The sequence below is a fragment of the Bacillus rossius genome, chromosome 12 (assembly GCF_032445375.1).
Source record: "Bacillus rossius redtenbacheri isolate Brsri chromosome 12, Brsri_v3, whole genome shotgun sequence".
NCBI classification, from domain to species: Eukaryota; Metazoa; Arthropoda; class Insecta; order Phasmatodea; family Bacillidae; genus Bacillus; species Bacillus rossius.
Window position 1 is genome coordinate 37472260 of NC_086339.1, and position 26354 is coordinate 37498613.

Consider the following 26354-nt stretch of genomic DNA (forward strand, 5'->3'; position numbering starts at 1 on the left):
CAATATTCCTGTATTAATTTTCAAAGACATTTTTTGTTATTGTTGTAATAGTACTTGCTAAACAAAAGTGTGTGCTACATAATAAAAGCAGTAGTACTTGATATTTTCTGAAGTTATCCTTTTATCAACATTTTCATTGAAATATTTGTGCAATGGGAGTGCATGTCTTGATGTAAGCTTTTGGACATACGCCAATGCTAAAGCACATGTATGTCTGTAGAAGAAAACTACAAAAATAACACAAAAGACAAAAACACAAATTAAGCAAAAAATTGCTGTTGTCAACAGGATATAAACACCACATAATATTCCATAACAGGAATATGGTCACAAACAAAGAAAAACAAATAAAATGGACTAGCATAACGGAAAACCCCCACAAATGATGACAGCACATATTATGTGGATGTTTATATCCTGTTGACAACAGCAATTTTTTGCTTAATTTGTGTTTTTGCAGTTTTCTTCTACAGACATACATGTGCTTTAGCAATGGCATATGTCCAAAAGCTTACATCAAGTCAGCATTGTCAAAGTTATGTTTCGCAAAACCACCTAATAGCCCAGTACGAACCAGTTTCACAAGAGTGTATTATATTATTGTTCATGAGGACCAGCCTGGTGGCCAGAAACGAGACGGCAAATGCGCGCCAGCCAATGAGCGAACAGCCGTCGCCAGTCTGCCGGGACAGGAGGGAACGAGTGCTTATTATCAGCACCGCACAGCACACAGCTACGTCTTAAACCCTTGGTGCTCCCTCATTGTCGGCGCTCAAGCACTCTCGGAGACGTCCGTCTCGGAGGGCGACCGTTACGCCGCCTGCCTCTCGAAGAGGGGAAGGGTATTTAGGCATGCAGCGGTTGGCGCACCTGGCCCTCGTCGGAGAAGTCAGACCACGATGTAGTGACGAGGTAGACTGCGCACGCAAGCTGCACATACGGAAAAAAAAAAAATTGTGGTCCCAAAATTGAATGGCTCATTTGTAGAGGCGCGTATTTTTCGCGAATATTCGTGGTCCCAAAATTAAATGGCTCATTAGTATGGGCACGTATTTCTCGCGAAAAGATTTCGAGATAAGCTGAGCGTTCCGATCCGTGATTGGTAGAGACCTGTAAAATTCGCGATTTCAAATCCCTAAAGTATAGACTCCATGATACTCTACGCACTCGTGCAAATTACATCTGTTGATTGGTTACCGACTCGTAACACTTGTTGACTGGAATGATCGTGATTCGCTAATTCATCTGTTAAAGATTTTTCATTGGCCCAGAGTCCTTCAGATAAACTGTGGCCCAATCACTGAAGCAAAATAATGTCAAAAAGATTTGGACTTTATTCTATCGCGAAATGAATCCGAAAATTTTACAGGTATCTAGTGATTAGTCGTTTCTTTGAAGTAAATGTGCTACTGTCAGCACACCAGCGCGGAAGCAAACGCGTCCTGAATGGCCCAAGTAAGGCAATGGCCTCTTCTGCAAACGGTCTGCAGTTACGAGAAAGAAACAGCTGGCACGGGAATACCATATTGAACTAAAATAGGATATCAGAATTTTTTTTAGCGAGAAATGCCTGAACTTATCATTTGCTAACAAATTTGTTAAAGGACGTGTGTCATGGATAGAGACCGGATAAATTCACGAATTCACTTCGAGATACGCTAAAATTCTAATGATTACACTTTTGTGCTGCTTCTGCAATTGGCTCACAGCTAATCTGGAGGACTCTGGGCCAATATGGAATCACTCAACCAAAGAAGTGTCTAATCAGAGGCACACCCGGTTGAGACGTCGCACAAGTCAGCAGCCATGGCAAATGCAGCTGGCTGATTGTGAAGGTTAAGAAATCTCGAAGCTCTACGTGTAGCCTTTCTCAATTTTCAGCACATTTAAGTGTTCAATGCGTCATAACTTGTGTGCTCAAAAATTTTTTACTGCGTGTAAGTGCATTGGTCTCAATTGGTTGACCCGTATTTTCGATACTTCTTTGTCTGAGGTTCCCCAATTGGCCCACAGTATATCTGATTAAGGGGATGCCTCCCATTTCAGGTCATGATTTTATATTTATATTAAACACTGATCAACTTTTAGACTTTTTCAATTGCTTAACTTTAACGAAATGAAAAATATATACAGCGCATACTTTTTGCATAATTATCTGCCAAAGTTAAATTTTTAACGTTTTTGAGTTGTACAAATAAGGAGAATTTAATTTATTGCAGAACTGACACTTTTTAGTTTTAACTGCAATACCACTGGCTACTTCATGATATAGATTCAATTTCTATCACAAAAACTCTTTTCATGTTTCTTGGCTGTCAAAATCGTAACAAATTTGAGAATTTTGAAATGCCAGGTAAAATTAACTAATATTTTCTGTAAGAAATTCAAACCATTTCTTGAAGTAGCCAGTGGCATTGTAGTTAAACCTAAAAAAAATCCAGTCCTGTATTAAATTCTCCTTATTTTTACAACCCAAGAATGTTAAAAATGTAACTGTGGCAGCTAATTATCCAAAAAGTGAAAAGGTCTACAAGTTTATCTGTAACTAGGCCTACTCTAAATATAAAACCTAGCATAGGAGGCACCCCCTTAACAGAGAACCAGTAGCAGTAACACCACATTTTAGCATATCGCGAAATCCCAGAATTTTTCCGGTCTCTGGTTACAGATGTAAATCATTTTAAAATCAACTGGTAAAAGGAGGGGGTGGGGGGGATATAATTTGATACCATTTCTGAGGTACACGTTGACAATTTTTTTATCCTCAGAAAAGTATACCACGTGAGGATCATGCAATTTAAAAATATATTCAAACAAAATTTTAATTGATGTTTGTAATACCACAAGTGTCTTAAATATAATTAAGTAATTAGATAAAAAGATTTGGAAACTCTGAATACTGGGGCCCTCAATTAATAGCTATCAAAGTTCAACATCAGAGGCGACACTAGGAGTAAATCAAAGAAAATTTATCGACTCCCTACGAACACTTGGGAGAAAAAGGATCGTTATTATATATAAAATAAATAAAAACAACTGTTACGTCTATAGACTTCCTTATTTTATTAAACATTGTTATTTCTTTTTTTTATATGGATTAAATTTTCCTTAGTAACATCTGTTTTTCATTGATAAGTGATCTTACTTAAATTCCTCAAAATTACTCTTATTATATTATATTCTTTGAACTTATTTACTATCGGGCCGGCCCTGAATGTTTATCAAAAATAACAATACTTAAGAACATTAATGAAATCAACATTGGTTGAGCTTCTTCCGGAAGCGCGGGGCCCGTACCGCGCGTGCGAGACATCTGCTTCCGGTCTCGGCGGGCGCGCCCGAGGGTCCTCCAATCACGACCAGCCCCTGGGGGAGCCGACGACACACCACCTGCCGTCGGTCCTTCCCTCGTCCTGCGCCACCAGAGGACTCCTGCGCCGGCTGTCAACGGAGGACTTCACCTCGACCACTTCCCCTGGGACCAACCAACAGCTCTTCGTCATTCCAGACAGCTGCACTGTCATTTTTCTGACGCGATCACGTCTTATAAATAGAGACCGGAAAAAAATTCGCGAATAAAAATAAAATAATTATATCTCTGAAATTAACCAATCTTTAGAAAATATAATGAGTAACAATAATAAAAATTCAAAAAATTACACACCAAAATGTTGATATTTTGCAAATTTTTACCCCTAATGTGTGAAAAAAGGGTAAAAAGGTTTTAAAAGTTAATAATTATATCCCCAAAATTAATAAAGCGTATAAGTGATGCAAATACTAAACAAATTATTATATATTGCAAAATACAATTCGTAATTAATGAAAATTTTTGAAGTATAATTTGATTAATAATCATATTTACGAATTAAATAATAAAGCATAGTAAATTATTTTGTCTACCAATAATTAATAAACCTACGAAAACTACAAACTATAATATTAATATTTTATGAAATTCAAGCCATAAGTTGTGAAAAAGTGTTGACTATGTTTTAAGATAAAATATTACAACTTCCAATTTATCTCAGTGCTGCCTCTGCTATTGGCTCGCAACTCACATGGATGACTCTGGGCCAATTATAAACACCAAAACCAAAGCTTTATCGAATCACAGGCTGCTACGTTGGGACGTCTCACAAGACAGCAGCCAATGAGTGGGTGACATTTGACCGAGTGTACGTATAACTATGGAGTTCATCCTACAGGGCATTGAATCCGCGAATTTTTTCTGGTCCCTACTTATAAATCGATGAACGCCGTCTGCACGCACGAAAATTGACACGTTCCGCCTGGGCCGAGCGTGCAAGAACCGGCCAACCACCGTGCGAGAACATCTTCTATAATATCAAACAGGTTAAGGCGGGCTTTTTAACTGACTGTTCGTGATTATATTTTTTAAACTTATTTAAATTAAATTTGCAAAAAATGAAACTAATATTTGAAAATTAAAAAGTATGCAATTTTTCATCAATGTTTTCTTATGACGTTATCACCTAAAATTATCGTCCGTAAACGGACTTTCGATAACCCCCGTTTGTTCTACTTATATAAATGGAACAAAATATTACAACGCACTGGAAATAATGTTTTGCAGGCTTTCGCGGGCATTGTCTGAAGTAGCTTGGCTTCTGGGTTGTAGCCGTGTCCTTGGCGAATAATCCATCGACGTTTCGGTCGACATTGCAGTCGCCATCATCAGGGAGCTGTTATCTACTGGAGTTTTTCATTTCAGAAATAATAGATTGTATACCAAATTCTGGCCTTGAAGCTAAAAATAGACGTTGACAGATTTTTGTATTAATTGAATAATTTATGGTATATGTAGGCCTTTTTTTTAAGAATTTATAAACCATAAACAGTTCCAAAATTTGTAATATAATTATTTAGGTATCTATTGTTTGCAGCTTCTTCGGGATTTGACGTGACATGTTACCATTTGATACAGTTTTATTATCAATACTTTCAATTTTTTTGTGCCAGTAACCTTTTTACTAAATTCCATAATTTCTTTGAATAATTTACATGAAAACAACTGTAGCACAGCAAAATAGTTTTCGCAGTGATACTGTGTTCGGATACTTACCCGGGCTTTGAGTTGTCCCAGTACCTTCGATTGTTACAAGTTCCGTGAATAGCTTCCCAGTATTAACTGCGCACATAATAATCGTAATACAACAAATTAAATATCCAATGTTGGAATACTTGATCAATAGTTGAAAAAAAAATATGTTTTATCTCGAAAAAAAGTTTCTTTTATGAAAAAATAAGCATAGCAATGTGTTGTATAAAGTTACAATGCATTTCTTGTAGTATTACAAACAACTTCTTGGCAAATGGTTTTTTCTAAAGGAATCTTTTGTAAAAGTATAAAAAAATATTTCTATGTGGTTGTCGTAGAAACTGCGACTTATTTCCAATTGAGTTCTGTTTTTTAGGTATAAAAGTGTGGCAATCAGATTTTTTTTCTGTAGTAGTCTAAACAAGTTTTCAAATGCTTTCCTCGTACACCAAATACATATATTCTTGTGGATTCATGTGCGAAGAGATTGGACTTAATACCTGCAAATTAACAAGGCCAAATATATACATACGAAGCTCACTGGGTAGTTTGTAACTAGCGTTCTTAGAAAATTTAAGGTGAACATTAACATTTTATGTGTTTATTCTACTTTTCAATTACGACAAACTCTTGTTAAAAAATTATAAATGCTCATACTTTAACGAGTAGACAATGAGATTACTTAAATTGGTGTGCTGAGCTTCAGAGAAAAAAACCACGCGATTTGAAAACTGTTCAACATATTCGAGTGGCATATGTTTACGAAAAGTAATTAGAAATATAATAAGGATGAATGAGTAGGTATGTTTAAGATTTTTAAAAACTCTATATTTAGAGAGAGACTGCGAATGTGGCTAGCACCTTTGTTTTCAGAGTAATTTTTAGACATGCAATAACTGGTAGAGATACTTGATAGCACTCAAGGTTTTAATTTCTCTTCAGCCATATAATATTATGGTTTCCGTTTTCTGTGTACCACAAGAAAACTGGGCGCGAGCCCAAACAGCCTACTGGCACTTTAAGGCGATAACCGCACTAAAAGCACTAACGAAGAGCTTCGCACTTATTATCTCATCTCACTATCACAGATGCACCACTGATAAGGCAGGCCACTTAATCAATTATTTTCTTGTGCCCTAGTACTGTTAGTATACTTGTAATTGAACAAAATACCTGTTTGTTTACTTATTTATATTTGAAACAAATTAATAATAATTACAGAATTTTAGGTTTCTTAAATAATTAAAAAAGAAATTAAAGCCAAATTTCCCCCGCTGTGTTATCTTTTTATAAAACTGCAAAAATTATTTTGCTGCGTAATATTATAAATGTGGTTGGGAATAATATTGATCGAATTTGAGTTACTTTTAAAAATGTGTATAATTTGTAGTTACTATAAACTTTTGATGGCGTGACTATTTCAGCAGTGAGTAATATTTACAGTCAATTAATCATTATTGATTGACCAACAATTATTGGCAAACTGAGCACATATTTTGAAATGAGTAATAATGTTTTGATATCACTGCCGTTTTATTCCTTACGATATAATTTAGAGTCGAGGTTTGAATTGTCAAAGAGGTTTCACTTCTATAACGTGTACGTAATTACTAGAGACCGGAAAAATTCGCGGGTTCAATGACCTATAGGTTAGACGCCATATCCTCTACACACTCGGGCAAATGCCATCTGTTCATTGGCTGCTGACTTGTGAGTCGTCTCGACTGGGTGGCCTGTGATTCGACACTTCTATGAGTGAGGGTCTCTAATTGGCCCTCAGTCCTCCAGATTAACTGTGGAGCAATGACAGAAGCAGCACTATGGTACAATTATTTGAATTTTAGCACAGCACGTAATGAACCAGCGAATTTTACAGGTCTCTAGTAATTACACGTGATCTTTTTTTTTGTGTGTATTTTTATTCACATTTGTGCTTCAGCAAGAAATGCTTCAGTTGAAATAATTTCTTTTTCTTATTTCGACTGCGTGGTGTTTGAGGTAAGAGGAAGGAGGGTGGGAGGTCCAATATTGTCGCAGCCGCAGGGCGCGCGCTGCTGGTCACCGGACACCGAGGTGCGCGCACCTGCCCCGGGGGCGCCGACCTCACGGGCCCACCTCACGGGCCCACCTCAGGGGCCCGCCTCACGGGCCCACCTCATGGGCCGACCTCACGGGCCCACCTCACGGGCCGACCTCAAGGGGCCACCTCACGGGCCCACCTCACAGGCCCACCTCACGGGCCCACCTCACGCGCCCACCTCACGGGCCGACCTCACGGGCCCACCTCACGGGCCCACCTCACGCGCCCACCTCACGCGCCCACCTCACGGGCCGACCTCACGGGCCCACCTCACGGGCCGACCTCACGGGCCCACCTCACGGACCGACCTCACGGGACCACCTCACGGGCCGACCTCACGCGCCCACCTCACGGGCCGACCTCACGGGCCCACCTCACGGGCCGACCTCACGGGACCACCTAACGGGCCCACCTCACGCGCCCACCTCACGGGCCGACCTCACGGGCCCACCTCACGGGCCCACCTCACGCGCCCACCTCACGGGCCCACCTCACGGGCCCACCTCACGGGCCGACCTCACGGGCCCACCTCACGGGCCGACCTCACGGGCCCACCTCACGGGACGACCTCACGGGACCACCTCACGGGCCCACCTCACGGACCCACCTCACGGGCCCACCTCACGGGCCCACCTCACGGGCCGACCTCACGGGTCCACCTCACGGGCCCACCTCACGGGCCCACCTCACGGGCCCACCTCACGGGCTCACCTCACGGGCCCATCTCACGGGCCCACCTCACGGGCCCACCTCACAGGCCCACCTCACGAGCCCACCTCACGGGCCCACCTCACGGGCCCATCTCACGGGCCCACCTCACGGGCCCACCTCACGGGCCCACCTCACGAGCCCACCTCACGGGCCCACCTCACGGGCCGACCTCACGGGCCCACCTCACGAACCGACCTCACGGGCCCACCTCACGGGCCCACCTCACGGGACCACCTCACGGACCCACCTCACGGGCCCACCTCACGGGCCGACTTCACGGGCTAATTTTCCCGGTCGATATGAATGTATTTTGGCCGAGTTGATAGCTACGCTGTATTTTTTTTAATGAAACAGAAATATTAATGTAAAATCACATGTATTTTTTAATTTGTTCATTAACATGAAAACAAATGTACCACTACAAAATATTCTTCCCATTAACACTGGTTCCGGATCCTTATCCCGGCAGTTTTATGCTTTGTACTGTCCCAGTACCTCATATTAAATAATGGAGTATCTTTTCCAGGATTTAAAAAAAATTATGCTTGAATGAAACGTCAATTAAAATAAAAAACTATGTGGCAATTTTCATAAGAAATGCTAAGCAACCATAGCCATGTGTTGTAGAAAGTTAGTATTTCTGTAAAAGTATTTTTTTTTTGACGTGTGGTGTGGCGTGAGAGCTGTCGTGATGGCTAGTGTGGAAATGAAGAAGTCTCGGGAGAGACCGACTGGATAACCTCGAGCAGCTCACGCCGGGAGCTGCGAAGGTCCGGTCCGGCGCGGGACGGGAGAGTCCGGCACGCGGGCGCCCCTCCCCCGCGCCGCAAGGTCGCTGGTTCGTGTCCGGGCTACAGGGCCGTACCTCAGGCCCGCCTGTCCGCGCAGTGGGCCCGGCCTCGCCGCTTCGCAGACACCGGCCTCCTCCCCAGGTAACTCTGCGGACACTCCGCGCCTTCCTCTGGTCGCACTCCTGCACTGGGCTCATGTTCGGGCCGCAGACACCGGCCACCTCCTCCTCAGGTAACTCTGCGGACACTCCGCGCCTTCCTCTGGTCGCACTCCTGCACTGGGCTCATGTTCGGGCCGCAGACACCGGCCACCTCCTCCCCAGGTAACTCTGCGGACACTCCGCGCCTTCCTCTGGTCGCACTCCTGCACTGGGCTCATGTTCGGGCCGCAGACACCGGCCACCTCCTCCCCAGGTAACTCTGCGGACACTCCGCGCCTTCCTCTGGTCGCACTCCTGCACTGGGCTCATGTTCGGGCCGCAGACACCGGCCACCTCCTCGCCAGGTAACTCGGCGGACACCCCGCGCCTTCCTCTGGTCGCACTCCTGCACTGGGCTCATGTTCGGGCCGCAGACACCGGCCACCTCCTCCCCAGGTAACTCTGCGGACACTCCGCGCCTTCCTCTGGTCGCACTCCTGCACTGGGCTCATGTTCGGGCCGCAGACACCGGCCACCTCCTCCCCAGGTAACTCTGCGGACACTCCGCGCCTTCCTCTGGTCGCGCTCCTGCACTGGGCTCATGTTCGGGCCGCATACACCGGCCACCTCCTCCCCAGGTAACTCTGCGGACACTTCGCGCCTTCCTCTGGTCGCACTCCTGCACTGGGCTCATGTTCGGGCCGCAGACACCGGCCACCTCCTCCCCAGGTAACTCTGCGGACACTCCGCGCCTTCCTCTGGTCGCACTCCTGCACTGGGCTCATGTTCGGGCCGCAGACACCGGCCACCTCCTCCCCAGGTAACTCTGCGGACACCCCGCGCCTTCGTCTGGTCGCACTCCTGCACTGGGCTCATGTTCTGGCCGCAGACACCGGCCACCTCCTCCCCAGGTAACTCTGCGGGCACTCCGCGCCTTCCTCTGGTCGCGCTCCTGCACTGGGCTCATGTTCGGGCCGCAGACACCGGCCACCTCCTCCCCAGGTAACTCTGCGGACACCCCGCGCCTTCGTCTGGTCGCACTCCTGCACTGAGCTCATGTTCGGGCCGCAGACACCGGCCACCTCCTCCCCAGGTAACTCTGCGGACACCCCGCGCCTTCGTCTGGTCGCACTCCTGCACTGGGCTCATGTTCGGGCCGCAGACACCGGCCACCTCCTCCCCAGGTAACTCTGCGGACACCCCGCGTCTTCGTCTGGTCGCACTCCTGCACTGGGCTCATGTTCGGGCCGCAGACACCGGCCACCTCCTCCCCAGGTAACTCTGCAGACACCCCGCGCCTTCGTCTGGTCGCACTCCTGCACTGGGCTCATGTTCGGGCCGCAGACACCGGCCACCTCCTCCCCAGGTAACTCTGCGGACACTCCGCGCCTTCCTCTGGTCGCGCTCCTGCACTGGGCTCATGTTCGGGCCGCAGACACCATCCACCTCCTCCCCAGGTAACTCTGCGGACACTCCGCGCCTTCCTCTGGTCGTACTCCTGCACTGGGCTCATGTTCAGGCCGCAGACACCATCCACCTCCTCCCCAGGTAACTCTGCGGACACTCCGCGCCTTCCTCTGGTCGTACTCCTGCACTGGGGTCATGTTCGGGCCGCAGACACCATCCACCTCCTCCCCAGGTAACTCTGCGGACACTCCGCGCCTTCCTCTGGTCGCGCTCCTGCACTGGGCTCATGTTCGGGCCGCAGACACCGGCCACCTCCTCCCCAGGTAACTCTGCGGACACTCCGCGCCTTCCTCTGGTCGCGCTCCTGCACTGGGCTCATGTTCAGGCCGCAGACACCATCCACCTCCTCCCCAGGTAACTCTGCGGACACTCCGCGCCTTCCTCTAGTCGCACTCCTGCACTGGGCTCATGTTCGGGCCGCAGACACCATCCACCTCCTCCCCAGGTAACTCTGCGGACACTCCGCGCCTTCCTCTGGTCGCACTCCTGCACTGGGCTCGTGTTCGGGCCGCAGACACCGGCCACCTCCTCCCCAGGTAACTCTGCGGACACTCCGCGCCTTCCTCTGGTCGCACTCCTGCACTGGGCTCGTGTTCGGGCCGCAGACACCGGCCACCTCCTCCCCAGGTAACTCTGCGGACACTCCGCGCCTTCCTCTGGTCGCACTCCTGCACTGGGCTCATGTTCGGGCCGCAGACACCATCCACCTCCTCCCCAGGTAACTCTGCGGACACTTCGCGCCTTCCTCTGGTCGCACTCCTGCACTGGGCTCATGTTCGGGCCGCAGACACCATCCACCTCCTCCCCAGGTAACTCTGCGGACACTTCGCGCCTTCCTCTGGTCGCGCTCCTGCACTGGGCTCATGTTCAGGCCGCAGACACCATCCACCTCCTCCCCAGGTAACTCTGCGGACACTCCGCGCCTTCCTCTGGTCGCACTCCTGCACTGGGCTCATGTTTAGGCCGCAGACACCATCCACCTCCTCCCCAGGTAACTCTGCGGACACTCCGCGCCTTCCTCTGGTCGCACTCCTGCACTGGGCTCATGTTCGGGCCGCAGACACCATCCACCTCCTCCCCAGGTAACTCTGCGGACACTTCGCGCCTTCCTCTGGTCGCACTCCTGCACTGGGCTCATGTTCGGGCCGCAGACACCGGCCACCTCCTCCCCAGGTAACTCTGCGGACACTTCGCGCCTTCCTCTGGTCGCACTCCTGCACTGGGCTCATGTTCGGGCCGCAGACACCATCCACCTCCTCCCCAGGTAACTCTGCGGACACTTCGCGCCTTCCTCTGGTCGCACTCCTGCACTGGGCTCATGTTCGGGCCGCAGACACCGGCCACCTCCTCCCCAGGTAACTCTGCGGACACTTCGCGCCTTCCTCTGGTCGCACTCCTGCACTGGGCTCATGTTCGGGCCGCAGACACCATCCACCTCCTCCCCAGGTAACTCTGCGGACACTTCGCGCCTTCCTCTGGTCGCACTCCTGCACTGGGCTCATGTTCGGGCCGCAGACACCGGCCACCTCCTCCCCAGGTAACTCTGCGGACACCCCGCACCTTCCTCTGGTCGCACTCCTGCACTGGGCTCATGTTCGGGCCGCAGACACCGGCCACCTCCTCCCCAGGTAACTCTGCGGACACTTCGCGCCTTCCTCTGGTCGCACTCCTGCACTGGGCTCATGTTCGGGCCGCAGACACCATCCACCTCCTCCCCAGGTAACTCTGCGGACACTTCGCGCCTTCCTCTGGTCGCACTCCTGCACTGGGCTCATGTTCGGGCCGCAGACACCGGCCACCTCCTCCCCAGGTAACTCTGCGGACACTTCGCGCCTTCCTCTAGTCGCACTCCTGCACTGGGCTCATGTTCGGGCCGCAGACACCATCCACCTCCTCCCCAGGTAACTCTGCGGACACTTCGCGCCTTCCTCTGGTCGCACTCCTGCACTGGGCTCATGTTCGGGCCGCAGACACCGGCCACCTCCTCCCCAGGTAACTCTGCGGACACCCCGCACCTTCCTCTGGTCGCACTCTTGCACTGGGCTCATGTTCGGGCCGCAGACACCGGCCACCTCCTCCCCAGGTAACTCTGCGGACACCCCGCACCTTCCTCTGGTCGCACTCCTGCACTGGGCTCATGTTCGGGCCGCAGACACCGGCCACCTCCTCCCCAGGTAACTCTGCGGACACCCCGCACCTTCGTCTGGTCGCACTCCTGCACTGGGCTCATGTTCGGGCCGCAGACACCGGCCACCTCTTCCCCAGGTAACTCTGCGGACACCCCGCACCTTCGTCTGGTCGCACTCCTGCACTGGGCTCATGTTCGGGCCGCAGACACCGGCCACCTCCTCCCCAGGTAACTCTGCGGACACCCCGCACCTTCGTCTGGTCGCACTCCTGCACTGGGTGACACTATCCTTGCCCATAGTAGCCACTACGAATAGGCCTGTGGTCAAAATCTTCGAGTTAGTAGGTCCTAGGCTCCTTTTGGCAGTGAAAACTTTCTCGAAGATGCCTTTCTGCTCGGAGATTCGCACAATGTCACCGACATTAGCTTTAAGCTTTCGTGGATTCTTTTCTTCGTGTTAGAAAAAAAACTGTCCGAAGCAAGTGATCATCCTTTACGTCTTTTAGGCTTCGTTTTTGTGTTGGAATGCACCGTGGAATTGTACTAGCTTATTAGTTTCGGCGAGATGGCAAGCCACTTGTGATTTCCGTTAGACGTGCGCTGTCGCCACATCTTGGAGCGAAAAGGTTCTGTTGAACATTTCGACAGTGGCGTTTACATTTCTAAATGCAGGGTAGTGTTTGATGCCATAATCCTTCATCAAAGCCTCCAAGGTCGCATTGTAGGATTCTTTGCAGAGATCCGTTTGCAGGTGCGACGGTACACGACCATCGCGCAACATACTGTCCATGGCCATGGCTACGTCGGTTGCTGTCTTCGATTTCACACGTCTGGCCCAAACGAACTTTGCTTTACTCATCGATGACCGTCAACATGTTCTTGAAACCTTTATTCAATCGGAATAATGGTATCATCTCAACAAGGTCCACCTGGAATAAATCACCAAATCCACGAACTACGACTTTGCGACGAAGGTATTTTCGTCTTGCAGGAGATTGAAGTTCGCGAGCAATTCCGGTTCGACTCATTGTAGGCTACGTAGCCGGCTTCCCTCAGTTCTTCGAGTATGGAGACTATTTCGTTGATGTGCTAATAGTTTCCTGCACTAAGCAAAGAATGTCGATGTCTAAGACGATCAACTAATTAATTTGGTCGTCCCAATAGACATAGTCAAAGGTCCGACCACATTCCAGCTTTCTTAAACCTTCACTGAAGATATTAGCGAGAATGCTGATTTTTTTCATAATCTTCGTCTTCATACTAGCCACTTTCCGGACCGCTGTCCGGAAATGTGCATTGTTTTACTCTAGCAGTTTTTGTACTCTTGTAAATCTTCGTGCTTATATACCCACGGTTGCTTGTATACTACGTGAGTCAAAACAGATTTTTTTTTAAATTAATTTTTTCTACTGTTAAAATGTAGGTACCGTAAATGTCATATGTAATATTGACGTATATTTGATATTTTTAACAATTGTTCAAGTTAAAATTAACTTTTTAGTTTAAAATTGTGGAAAAATTAAATATACTTATAATAAAATAGTTCAGAGCTAAATTTTATCTACATTGCATGGATAGTTACAAAAAACCACAATTGAAACAAATATATTATTTAAAACCTAATAAGAGTTTTTAAAATTTCAGCCAGTGTTTTTTTTTTCGGCATCAATCAAAAAATTACGAACGAATTTCTATAAAATGGGTTTTGTTTGAAAGATCTTTGGCTAACTTAACCAAAGGTCATAAAGCATAAATTAAAATATTGGTATAATTTTTAACAAACATACAAATTTTAACTACTTGTTAACAATAACTCCGCAGGAGTTAGTGTGATTTTATTAAAGTTAAACAAATTTTCTAATACATTTAAAGGGGAAAGAATAAATTGGCACACATAATAAAACTAATAAGAAAGTATGTAGGATTTAATATAAATCGAAGTATTCGGGATTTCAACCCCGCATTGTTTTGTAATGTATGAAACTTTGAATTTTTTTTTTAAATTTAATTGCATACATAATAAACGCAGATAATATTTCCCGTGGAAACTTTGTTTTCTAAGCAAAACGTGTGCTAATGAAATCGTGCATATAATTGTTGAGGTTTCACTTCAGAAAATCTGAAGTTACTGTATATTTTGTATATGTTTTATATATGTTCCTAAACATATTGTTTTGAATTTAATAACCAAAAAATGTGTAAAATATCAATTTTTTATATTATATTTCTCCTCGACAAAAAAATCGTAGACATAGACACCACGGATTTATTAAAACAAAATCATAATTCATAATATTTTACTGTGTCTTTATATGTCTACGGTAAATTTATGAACAATTTTATTTTACATTTTAGTAGGTATAGAATAAATAATCCACTGAGTAAGATTATAATTTTGTTTTATCGGTTTCCGAGAATTCCGGTCGATGACTCGGTGTTGGTGAATTGAAATACACGTTTGTCAGATCGCGGGCGGAATGATTAGGCGATCGCTTTATCTCGTCCGGCCGGACAGCCCACGCGCGCGCGCGCGCCTGGACCAATCAGCGCGCGCGGTTCGCCGGGGTCAGAGGTCGCGAGCGCCGTCGCAACACGGACCCCCCGAGATGGCTATCTCTGTCCCTGGGCGGTGTTGAGCGACGCGCGGCGCTATCGCGTGACGGGCTACCGTCGGCCGATCTGTCTCCTATTGGCAGCGCGATAAGACGTCCAGGCGCCGTACAGATGGAAAGAGGAAAAAAAAAATCAAACCAACGTCGTGGGCGTAGCCAGAGTAACCAGAGTCAGTCGTAAGAATACATTTCGGCTAAACCTGTTTCTGGGGATTGCAGAGGGTGGCCACGTGTTCTTATCCACGTGTGTCCCATGAAAATTTTTTAACGGTTATGCTTGAAAAATAATTTTCTTTTATATCTGATGACGCTTCAGTGTTCCTTCGAAACCTAAAAAAAATTAAATAAAAAATTTCAGTTACGAAACGTATAAATTTTCTGTTTTTAAGTCCTAATGCGTGTTTAACGACACGCATACTCTATCATTTTGCATATTAAATTAGCGAAAATTGCGCCATTCCTGACTAATGAAATGTATTGTTATTATTCGAGACAGCCGCTCTCTGACTACGCTTCACCTGGAACTTAAAACACGTAGAAGGAGCGTCGATGTCTGTCAGTAATAGTGACGCAAGGGGTAAAAAATTAATGAAAGTTTGAAGGGTGCAAGAAAATGATGCAACTCTGATTGTGTTGACTGCACCGTCGACCGAAGTGTTGGTGAGCTCTTCACTCTATGTGCAGATAAAATCTACAGACCAAGATACCTTTATAAACAATAACCAAAACAAAAATTTTATTTCAAGGAAATCAAGTTAATTTTAACCTGTTTCTTTTCCTGTGTTTGTTTTAAGTTACCAAGTAATCTGCGTTTTAAACTAAACATAAGAACCTAAATAAATTTTCAACAGTTATGAAATTCATTTATTAAAGAACGTTGCGTTTAATATAAATATTTCTGATGAGTAAATTCTGATATAGCGGTTATGTCATTGAGGTTTGGATATGTATCTAGTGCGCCACAGCTTCGTAAAATAATGGCTTGAACCACGAATATTTTACGAATTCATTTCACTACGGCCATTTTAAATGCTCATAGGTCGATAACAAGGACACATCATTGGGCATGTTACACGGGATTCGGTAACCACTTCCTCTTCTTGTTTATTACTGGCTCAGATTCTTCAAGGGCATATCAATATCACGGAAGTTTAATCGTCATCGTGAAGTATACTTTGCTACCCAATGAATCCGCTTTGCAGGATGATTCTATATCAGACCGAAGCACTTTGGCTGCAAGTTCGTCAAGAACAAATAAGTTGAAACCCTTTTTATGATTAATGGTCTAAAGTGCTTCCCAAGCTGAAGTTTTACATTAATCACATTTGTGTAAATAATAAAGAAAGTACTAAAAATATAACAGTGAGCGTCTAGATTGTGTTTAATTGAATGAAGTTGTCGCTGTAGCAAAATTATTTCATTGAAATAATTTGGGGGTATTGACACGCTACAAAAAATATGTGTGAAATAAAAGTGTTACTCCCAATGCAGCGACAAACTATTTGACGGTGGTAGAACTTTGTTCATATAAACATAATCGTGATTCTCAGTGTTCTATCTTAAATACTTTCTATATTATTTACAATACAATTTTGTTCAGCCCAACTTCAAAGACGTATACCAGCCTTGGGAAGCCCTTACCATCATATAAATTCGTGATTTCAAATCCATAAAGGATAGACTCCATGATCCTCTATGCACTCGTGCAAATTAAATCTGCTGATCGGTTACCGACTCGTAACACCTGTTGCCTGGAATGATCGTGATTCGCTAATTCTTCTGTCAAAGATTTTTCATTGGCCCAGAGTCCTTCAGATAAACTGTGGCCCAATCACCAAAGCAAAATAATGTCAAAAGTATTTGGACTCTATCCTATCGCGAAATGAATCCGCGAATTTTACAGGTCTCTAACCAAAAGTCGTATAAATGGTTTAAAACTTATTTTGTCGTGATTAACCTGCAGCCGATATTTGTAGGTCGAATTCAGACTCAGCAGTTAAACCGTGCTTCAAGTAATGGTGGGCTTACCTGTTACTTTTGAGTATCAGTGAAATCGGTTCCAGTGAAATTTAGGTTCCTGTGAAATTAAACGGTGAAAGGTGAAATCTCTCTCTAGTAATGTTCGTAATCGTAAACTGCTTCCTCGCACCGAAAAATGGTGAAATAAAGGGGATAAGTGAAATCACTGCCTCTCGGTGAATGATGAAATTAAATACATGCAATGTTTTTCACAGAAACCTTTCATTTTGTTTTGAGTTTATTTCGAGTTAAAATTGAAAAATACTACATAATAATTATTTTTAAAATATTTTTAATAATATTGATTCCATATTTATATCCCTGTCCTTTCAGTTCAATAATATAACGAACACATATTAATTTTAAAACATTTATGAGAATTCATTATCTTCCGTGATATTCTGCTAGGCTTTCATTCGGTGAACGGTGATTTTTTTTTACTGTAATTATTACAAGTATTCAATTCGTATACTCCACATACAGTTTTACTTCAAAATATATACATAAAAAAATGATTGTACTAAGACTGAAAACGTCAGAAACTCAATTCAACGATTATGTGGACACTAAAAGCTAGTGGTCGTATTACTGTAGGTAATAAATTTCACCGAATTTCACTGATTCTTGTAGAAACTGGTCGCAGGTATACCCGTGAAATTTTGATATCGGTGAAAAAGTAACAGGTATGGATTTCACTGCCCGCCACTAGCTTCAAGTGACGGACTCTGCTGCGAATGGGGGATGAGATGGGTTCGCGGTCGAAGAGCCTGGGCGAAGGCCTTGTCGACGGGCGGCGCGCTTCGACGTCGAAGCGAGCCAGGGACAGGTGCTGCTCGCCTCCGCCCACGAGACCTCCCCCCAGGGACCACGGTAGTCGTGTGGGGGGTAGAGGCTGTGCTGCGGCCCCTCCCGACAACAAACACCCTCGTGTTTGTTCCTCTCTCTCTCTATCTCTCTCTCTCTCTCTCCCTCTGTGTCCCTTTAGCAGCGGCGAGCGCTGACGGCGGGAGAGAACAACACACGCGGCGCGCGCCGCAGAAGTTTCTTAGCCCACGTCAGAGGACACCCTACAGTTCACAAGGACGTTAAGCCACAGCCACAACCCGAGCAGTTCCGAACTTTACCGATGTGTAAAAGGTTAGGTTATTGCAGGATTCAGCAGACTTTCGGGTGAAATGAGCCAAATACTAAGTAAACAGATTTTACAATTAATTTTTAGAGAGCCGTGACATGTTTTTCCTCTGTACTGTATCTACATGGAATTATAAGACAAAAAAAAAACCCAGATAAAATTAAAATATTTTTTTTTCACAAATTTAACATAAATAATTAAAAATAAAGACTATTTAGGAAAAAACACATTTAAATTTAAAAAAAAAATATTTCAGTTATTAGTAGATCTCTACTGATAAAACAAGAAAACTTATTTTTTTTTTTAATTAATTAAATACTAAAATCAAATACCACCTGGGTGAGTGTGTAGGCGGGCGGTACGATGTTAAGTCCGACCGCAGGTCGAGGATATGCGTTGTGATTGGGTTGTTCGATTTTGTTAGGCTTTTGTTTTGTGTTGTGGCAGCGCAGTGAGTTTGTAGAGCTGTGAAGTACTGTGAAAAGAGCCGTTTGCGCCTCGCGAGCCACTGACTGCCGACACCTTGGTTAGTGTAATAAATCAAACGGTGATTTTTCACGAGCGATCGGCAAACATCGGCGAACTTCGGACCTGTTCGTGTGTGGCTCTTGTTCCTGTGAGCCTCAGGCTGGGTTCACAATTGAAAAAATAACAGTAACAGTAACAGTAGGTCGTGTGCATAGGATATGAACGCCATGTTTCCTAACCTAACGATTCACAATAGCAGAAAGTTGGTCGTGTGCATGGGAGCGAGGTCGTGCGCATAGGAGTGAAATGAATATATTTTATTTCGGTCGCGTACACATGGCACAACAGCCAATGAGAGAAGAGCAGGGTGTTTTTTTTGGCGGGACTAGAAATATGTTTATATTTATTAACCATATTGTGGTAAGAAAATGTCGAGATAATAATAGTATTATCGTTATTTTGAAGGTTAATATGTTTATTTACTAACACTGCTAACAGATGTCGCATAGTTCACGAAATTTCATTGGCTGAAATTAACAGTAAGAATTCAATTGTGAACCGATTTCGCAGTTCGCACAGGTCGTGTGCACAGGTCGTGTGCACGGCTTTCTATGCACTCGGTTAATTTTTTTAATTGTGAACCCAGCCTCAGGCTTCCCGTCAGAGAAGTCTGTGGTCCTCCGTGGTGCAGAATAGCCAACCGCGCAGGGGCGAAGAGATTGTGAACCACCACCGACATCCACAATCCAGCATGGGCCAAGACCTCGTAGAAATTGGGTGTCCGCGTCTGGAAATTGAAAGCCCCACACTTTGGAGGACATAATAAACGCAATGAAAAATCCATGTTTTAAGGGGCTTGCCTTGTCAGGGGTGTATTTTCGTTAGTGAGGCGGGATCATAAGTGCGACGTTCGCTGGTGCTTCTAGAGCGGTATCGCCTCTAAGCGCAAGGCGCGCAGTCTTCTCGTCGTACATGGGGGCAACTCTGAGATTTGAGCGGCAACAGAAATATTAGATGGCGGAAAAATGAAGATAAAGGAGAAATGCAAGTCCCTTGAGTGGTTTAAAAATCTGTAGCAGGCAGTTTATATTTTAAAAAAATACTCTGAAACATTCGTTTAGACATTTCCACTTAACTAATTCCACGTGGACCTATATTGGTCCAATTTGGATTAAAAATTGGGTGTAATTAAAATACGTTCAGCGTGATTTTTTTATTTGTATATATTTTTAATTTTTATGTCACCGAATATTGTTGTGAATTTTTTAATGTTTTAGAAAGGACATTATCATATTTTATACATTAGACATTTATAAACGGTTTGCATATTTATTTAGGCCTTAGACTACTAATTATTGTGGAATATAAAAAGCTTGAGTAGGTTATGCACAATTGGCCATACTATTACCAATATTTGACAATTTATTTTTGTAAAAATTATAAGAATTTGTTCAAACAAAAAGTGTACATTAATCTAACGTTGAATTTTAGTTAGCAGCTAATATTAAATTCACATTGTGTCTACGTATAACCACGTGATAATTTAGCACTAGGCAGACGAACTATTTGAATTGTTGTACAAAGGTTACCAGGAATGCCAACTTGGTGATTTTTTACACAATATAATTATAACGATTTGGCGATATATTTTAAATTTGTCTAAGGTCGAAAAAATTGTGTCATAATCTTATTTATTTCCAGAATGTTCTAAATGCTTTGGTATTTAATTCACTATCTTTAAAATATTTTCATATCTGCAGCGGGTATTGGAACAATATACATGAAAATATAGTTTCCGAAACTGGAAGAAAAATCACAAGAATGTGTAATTAAAAATTATTGTAGGAAAATATCGGTCCTTGAACTCGTGTTGAGGTAGGATTATAAAAGTGTTCATAAATACAGCTCAGCTAGAGCGATATAAATCGTAATAATAAAAATTAACTTATAACAATTGTTGTCTTCTTGATTTCGCGAAGGGTCGTTACCACAACGCCGAATACCATAACGCCGAATGTCAAAATTGACCACAACGCCGACAGCTAGAAAACTGCTGTGTACCACAACGCCAAAATAATAACTGAATGAATTTGTGTGTGTTTATTAAATGTACCTTAACACCGAAATATTCCGAAGATTTAAAAAAAAAAAAAAACTTCTCCAGTTGAAGGGTTTTCGGGAGGGGTCGCCAGATGACGCCATGCCCCGCGGCCCAAGGGCGTGACCTTGAGGTGACCCCCGCGTTGGTCCAGGGAGGCTGGAATGCACACGTCTCGTCCCCGGAGACCATGGCGGCGCTGTACCTGCGGCGACAGGGGGGAGGGGAGAGGGGCAGGCAGGTGACAAAGCAGCCCAGGTATGTCCTCCGCTGTTGCAGAATATCAACAATGTTCCGAAGAAGGGAGCTTCTAGGGGTGACAGGTGGACCCCAGAAGGTCTCTCTCTATCTGTATCTCTCTTTCTCTCTTCCCTTCTTCTTGCTTCTCTCCGCGTCGAGGGGCACAATAACTCCCCTTCCTGCGAGGAGAAGCAGGAAGATTTGGGTGGTTTTTGGCAGCAGCGACCAGCGTTGCCAACCTTAGCAGCTTTCAGACTGTCTCTGGCACTGTTCCAGGTTGTGTCGGGAAACTGCCAAAAATGAGCATCCGAAACAAAACAAAAAAATAACTTTTAAAGTGCTACTTACACTTTCAAAACTGACAAGTATAATTTGTCCATCGAGGTAGTATAGCACTGAAAGAATATTAGTGTCTAATGGTGGTTAAGAATTATGCAATCACATATGTGTGCTTGTATGATAAATTATTATATTTTAAAAATTAAAATGTTTGAAAACATAGAAGGTTTAAAAAAAACTTGTATTGATTGCACAGGAGCCTAAAGCCGACATTTGAATACAGTTTTCGTTGGAGTATAATACTAGTAGTACTTAAATGCCTATCCTTAAACTGGGTTCTGGGTGCGGTGACTGTGCCGGGGTCTGCCATCGTGGATTCTGCCATCTTACTGTCAATTTCATCAAAATATAAAAAAAAACTAAAAAAATCCTTAAAATTACTAGAAATTTTCCTACCTCAAGGGAAAAATTCCTATTTTTAGTGATTTTTTTCTCTCAAAAATATGGAGACGCAAACATTCTTTGTAAAGAGGCAATATTCCTCGGGGAGGGGCAAAATTCCTTCAAAACCCATCATATTGTAAAAATTAAATTATTAATTTTCGACAAAAAACTTCCAAAATATATATAAAATTAATTCTTGCTTCAAATATTTAGTTAATTATTCGAATTTGTTCTTAACTTCAATTTCCGGCAGGAGAAAAATTATAATTCCTCAAAAAGTTTAATAAACCTTAGTTACAATTTAATTGAAATAAGAAAACTTTTTGCTAGGTCACACCAGTTCCGTATAATTTTTTGATTGTAAAATTACCCTTTTTTTAGTAACTTATTACTTGTGTATACAAATTGTGCATTAAATAGTATTATTTAATCCATTTTATTTGTTTATCTTGTTTCAAAAATACTATCACACACATAGCTCAGTCCATTGGCTTGATTATTTTATACTAGGCCGGCCTATATCCTTTATTTTTATTTAAAATAAAATTATTTACGTTTATCAGGAAATAAATGCTCATAATTCGCATAGGTAACGAAAACTAAAACGTTATATATAATAGTACAACTAACCTTTAATACTTTTTATTTAAATTAGGGTTGTCTAAAATGTTCGGAAACTTTAAAGTATTAACTGTTTAGTGAATGTTACAAAATTGACAGTATATAATTCAAATTTCGTGCTGAAAAAAAAGGCCCAAAGTCTATTTTGCTTTTATTGGTGCCGTTTATAATATTTTAAAAATTTCCGTTGGTTTCGTGCTGCCACCTGCGGGTGGTGGAGGCAAGCAACGTTTACGATTCAGGCAGCGAATTCTAGCGGCCGGCGCACTAAGTTCGTGTATGGGACGCGTCTAGAAATTTGGTATCTACAGTTCTTGAAATACAAATGTTTTTGACGTGGCAACGTTTAATAAATCGATGAACGCCGGCTGCACGCACGAAAAAGATTCCCGTAACGCACATCGTCCCGTTACGCTGTGTCCCGTTTCGCTCATTGTACGCTTGCGCCGCATCTATCTCTCTTCCACTCGATTGGAACAAACATCGATTTGACTTTTTCGAGGCACATTAAACTTGAAACACTCCCATTCGTTTCCTACTTTTCCTATCATCGTCCTATCCTTAACAGAATAACACAGATTGAAAGAAGTTAAATAACAAACATGTATAAAAGTTATAGTTAAAATAATCTGTTCGTTAAAGTAATAAACATATTTGAATTAATGAGTGCAAATAAATGTTAAATTTTCAATTAAATTGTATATTTCATTTCACTGCTTCTTTGTATCCATACAAAATAGTGATAATTCAATAAAAATGATTCAATTTTATTCATAAAAGTATGAAAAAAATTTTCAATGTTTTGTTATGACGTTGTCACGTTGAACTATCGTCCGTAAACCGACTATACAGACAACCAATTTTTTTTATCATTGCATTTATCACGCTAGGCATTATTTTGAAAAATTACACTTGAAAATTCGTGTTTGAGTTGTGTATTATATGTTTATTTGCAACATGAACATGAGAACACACGTTTCCGAGGTTAGATGTTTACACACCATTGGCGAGTAATGAAAGATTAGCTATTTTTTTAACATTCAGCACCGACACTTTAAATACAAAACTTTTTTAACTTCTGAAAATCAGTTAAATGTTATTGAAAAAAATTGCTCAGTGATGATTAGAGATTATGTTCTGACGCGAAAAATATTAAGCGCGAATTCAATTTTTTTCCTTACTCTTATTATTATAACACGAGTTTCTTTTTATGTGATTTAGCTATTTAAAGGCCGAAAAACGGACGACATACTGTATTCCACTATGCGTTTCCTAATTTGATCAAGTGAGTTAAATGTATAAGAAGTTTTCTCTGATAACAGGCAATAAGAAAATACATGTTACAAATGTGGACAAAGTTTATTAAAGCCTTTCAATCAATCAATTTTTCTCGTGATATGTGTGTCACCATCTCCAATTTTGTTTAACCTATTTTTTTTCTAATTCGGAGTAGTTTCAGCATTTCACCAACAAAATTAATTTGAGTTAAAAAAAAGTTTCTAATGTTGAATATATAGTTTATGGCGAATCCGGCAGCTCATGAAAAGACGGAATAAAAAGTGTTTATGTACAGAATTTAACTTTGCCCCCAAATTTTCTCCCAAAAAAAAGTCATATTTTCCAGTGCAATTTTTTGTTATGAAAAAGAGTTTCTAAATCCAATATCTTTTCCTTTATCTGGATGCACATTAGCCTGCTTTTTTTTTGTTGCACAGTTAAACTATCAAGAGTAGCCAAAGGAATAGTTACACTGAACGTTCGAGGCACTACAATTCTTTCTAAAGATCGGAATAAATCATGTGATTAACATTAGAAAGATTTGTCTTTGTCTTTGGTTTGAATAATTTTTTCTGATATTTGTCTACCTTTTTGGTACGACAGGGCATGACATTTCTTTCAACGCTGATAGGCCTATTTACTAAAAAGCTCCATCGTGTGTCCACCGGGAAAAAAAAACCTAGCTGATTGTTCATCGCAAGCGACTTTAAGTATCGTTATGGTTCCATAAGTTCACAAACGCCGACTTAATGTTTACAAAACGCAGTGCTTTCCCCTGTCAAGCCATATAAAATAATACGAAAGCAGCACTAAAATCGGTGGCGTATTATTTAAATAAAACCTACAACAAAGATTTCTATAACAAAAAACTTTTTTTTTAAACTCCGTGCCATCGAAAAATTTTCGTCACATACGTTAATGCATTTGTTAAACACGTTAACAACGTTACCTACTCACTTCTGTTACCCTGTGATTCTGTCATTACACTGCCGGCTAAAAAAATGTTTCACTTCAAAAATGCCTCTGGCTGTATGCCAGTGACAACAAACATCCAGTGGAAAGGTCAGAAAATCAGATAAGAGTTAGAGGGAAAAGTTCAGTTTTGATGTTGCAAGAGGTAGTGTCACGTGTCAGTCAAATATGTGACGTAGTAGTCTCTGCGATTCAGACTACCACGTGGAGGGTATCGCACATAAATTATCTCTGATTAGGTAGTCAAAGAGAAATTTAAGAGTAATTTGTTGTTGCCGATGACGAAAATTGTAGAAAATAAATTAATAGCGGCCTTAAATTGGAACAATAACTCAGTTAAAAAATTGGTTGTCTGTGAAGTCGGTTTACGGACGATAGTTTAACGTGACAACGTCATAAGAAACTTTGATGAAATGATTGCATACTTTTATGAATAAAATTGAATACTTTTTATTTTAATAATAAAACAATAAATACCTGAAATTATACTAGTAATCAGATTTTTTAAATGCAAGAATAATGAACCTTTATTGTCGAAATTGTTGTTGTAATAAGCAATGAAAACCACATTAACTTTTCACTTAACTTTATAAGCAGTCGACGAAACAGTTCATGTGTAGATGACTTGTAATTAGTTTTGAAAACTGGCGTTTAGCTATAAAGTTTAAATATAATTAGGAACAAGTTTTCATATAAATAAACTGCAATCAAATATCTATCATCAATTATATGAATCACCAAAATTTTTTAGTCAATTGTAACATAACCTATTATTACTACACTCGCCGACAGCGCAACGGAACAATGAGCGTAACGGGACACAGCGCAACGGAACAATGAGCGTAACGGGACACAGCTTAACGGAACAATGTGTGTAACGGGACGCTTTTCCGTGCGTGCAGCCGGCGTTCATCAATTTATTAGACGTTGTCACGTCAAAAAAACTTTAAATGCTTTAAAGCCACTCTGTTTACACCTGTTTGCGCGGAAAAGATTAAATAGCATAAGGTCAGCAAAAACGCACAGCACTCATACTAACCGGTATATTAAGTTATTTTTAAGAGCTACTTTGTTCTTAGCTTAGATAGAATGTTTATGAATTTGTTCAGCAAACATGGAATTTAACCGAATGTTAGTTAACAAGTTTTGCATAAGATATATGTGAACTTCAGTTACAGATTTTTTTTAAAAATTTATTTTGGATATCTTGTTTTTGGGTGTAAGCTTAACCTAATTAAATGAATAATTCTGGACATTTAATTTAAAATTAAGTAATCATTCAGGTGCGTATATTTTCGGGAATAACTGCAATCGTCATTGACCACGACATTATTGATATATTTTACGACCTTTTCATTTGTCATTTTTTGTTTTGATTTCTATTTGCGATATTCTCAGTATCTCTACTTTATTTTAAACACACTTTTTATTGACTCGTCTCCGATTTATTGTGCACATTATGTGTTGGTATTTATTTTATTTTCGGTTTGAAAATAAATTCTCTATCAGAGGTTCTTTTACTTAATATTATGTTTCATTTTTGCTGGATCTGTGCCTTGTTCTATATAAAAATAACATTTTTCTCTAGTCATGCAGGATTCACTAAGAAATTGTGAGAAAAATTTAACTCTTTTATTTCTTCCTTCTCTACAAAATATTCACGTTTATGGGCTTGTTGCAAGACAAGACAATTTAGAGGACGAAACAAAGTCCATTACACTGAGTGCTTTTTTGTGTCAAGCTGGTCTTTCTTGAAAGTTACACCACGAGATTTCCGACAGTTTTATTATCGTTTCGCTACATGTACAGCGT

The 26354-nt window shown here is 42.4% G+C and overlaps 1 protein-coding gene across 1 annotated transcript; it reads left to right on the forward strand.

Moving 5' to 3' along the window:
* Nucleotides 1–852: 852 nt before the first annotated feature.
* LOC134537959 (microtubule-actin cross-linking factor 1, isoforms 6/7-like) lies at nt 853–8789 on the forward strand. The gene is made up of 3 exons (XM_063378977.1): nt 853–912; nt 7100–8158; nt 8553–8789. Exons 1-3 carry the CDS (start codon nt 853–855, stop codon nt 8787–8789), a joined length of 1356 nt encoding a protein of 451 aa, XP_063235047.1.
* Nucleotides 8790–26354: the final 17565 nt, after the last annotated feature.

Excerpts from the sequence above, each read along its gene's own strand:
- LOC134537959 (XM_063378977.1), top strand. The coding sequence starts at position 853 with ATGCAGCGGTTGGCGCACCTGGCCCTCGTCGGAGAAGTCAGACCACGA. Across the intron at positions 913-7,099 it reads GACCACGATGTAGTGACGAG|CCGCAGGGCGCGCGCTGCTG; the intron begins GTAGACTGCGCA and ends ATATTGTCGCAG. Across the intron at positions 8,159-8,552 it reads TTTTCCCGGTCGATATGAAT|TGTGGAAATGAAGAAGTCTC; the intron begins GTATTTTGGCCG and ends CGTGATGGCTAG.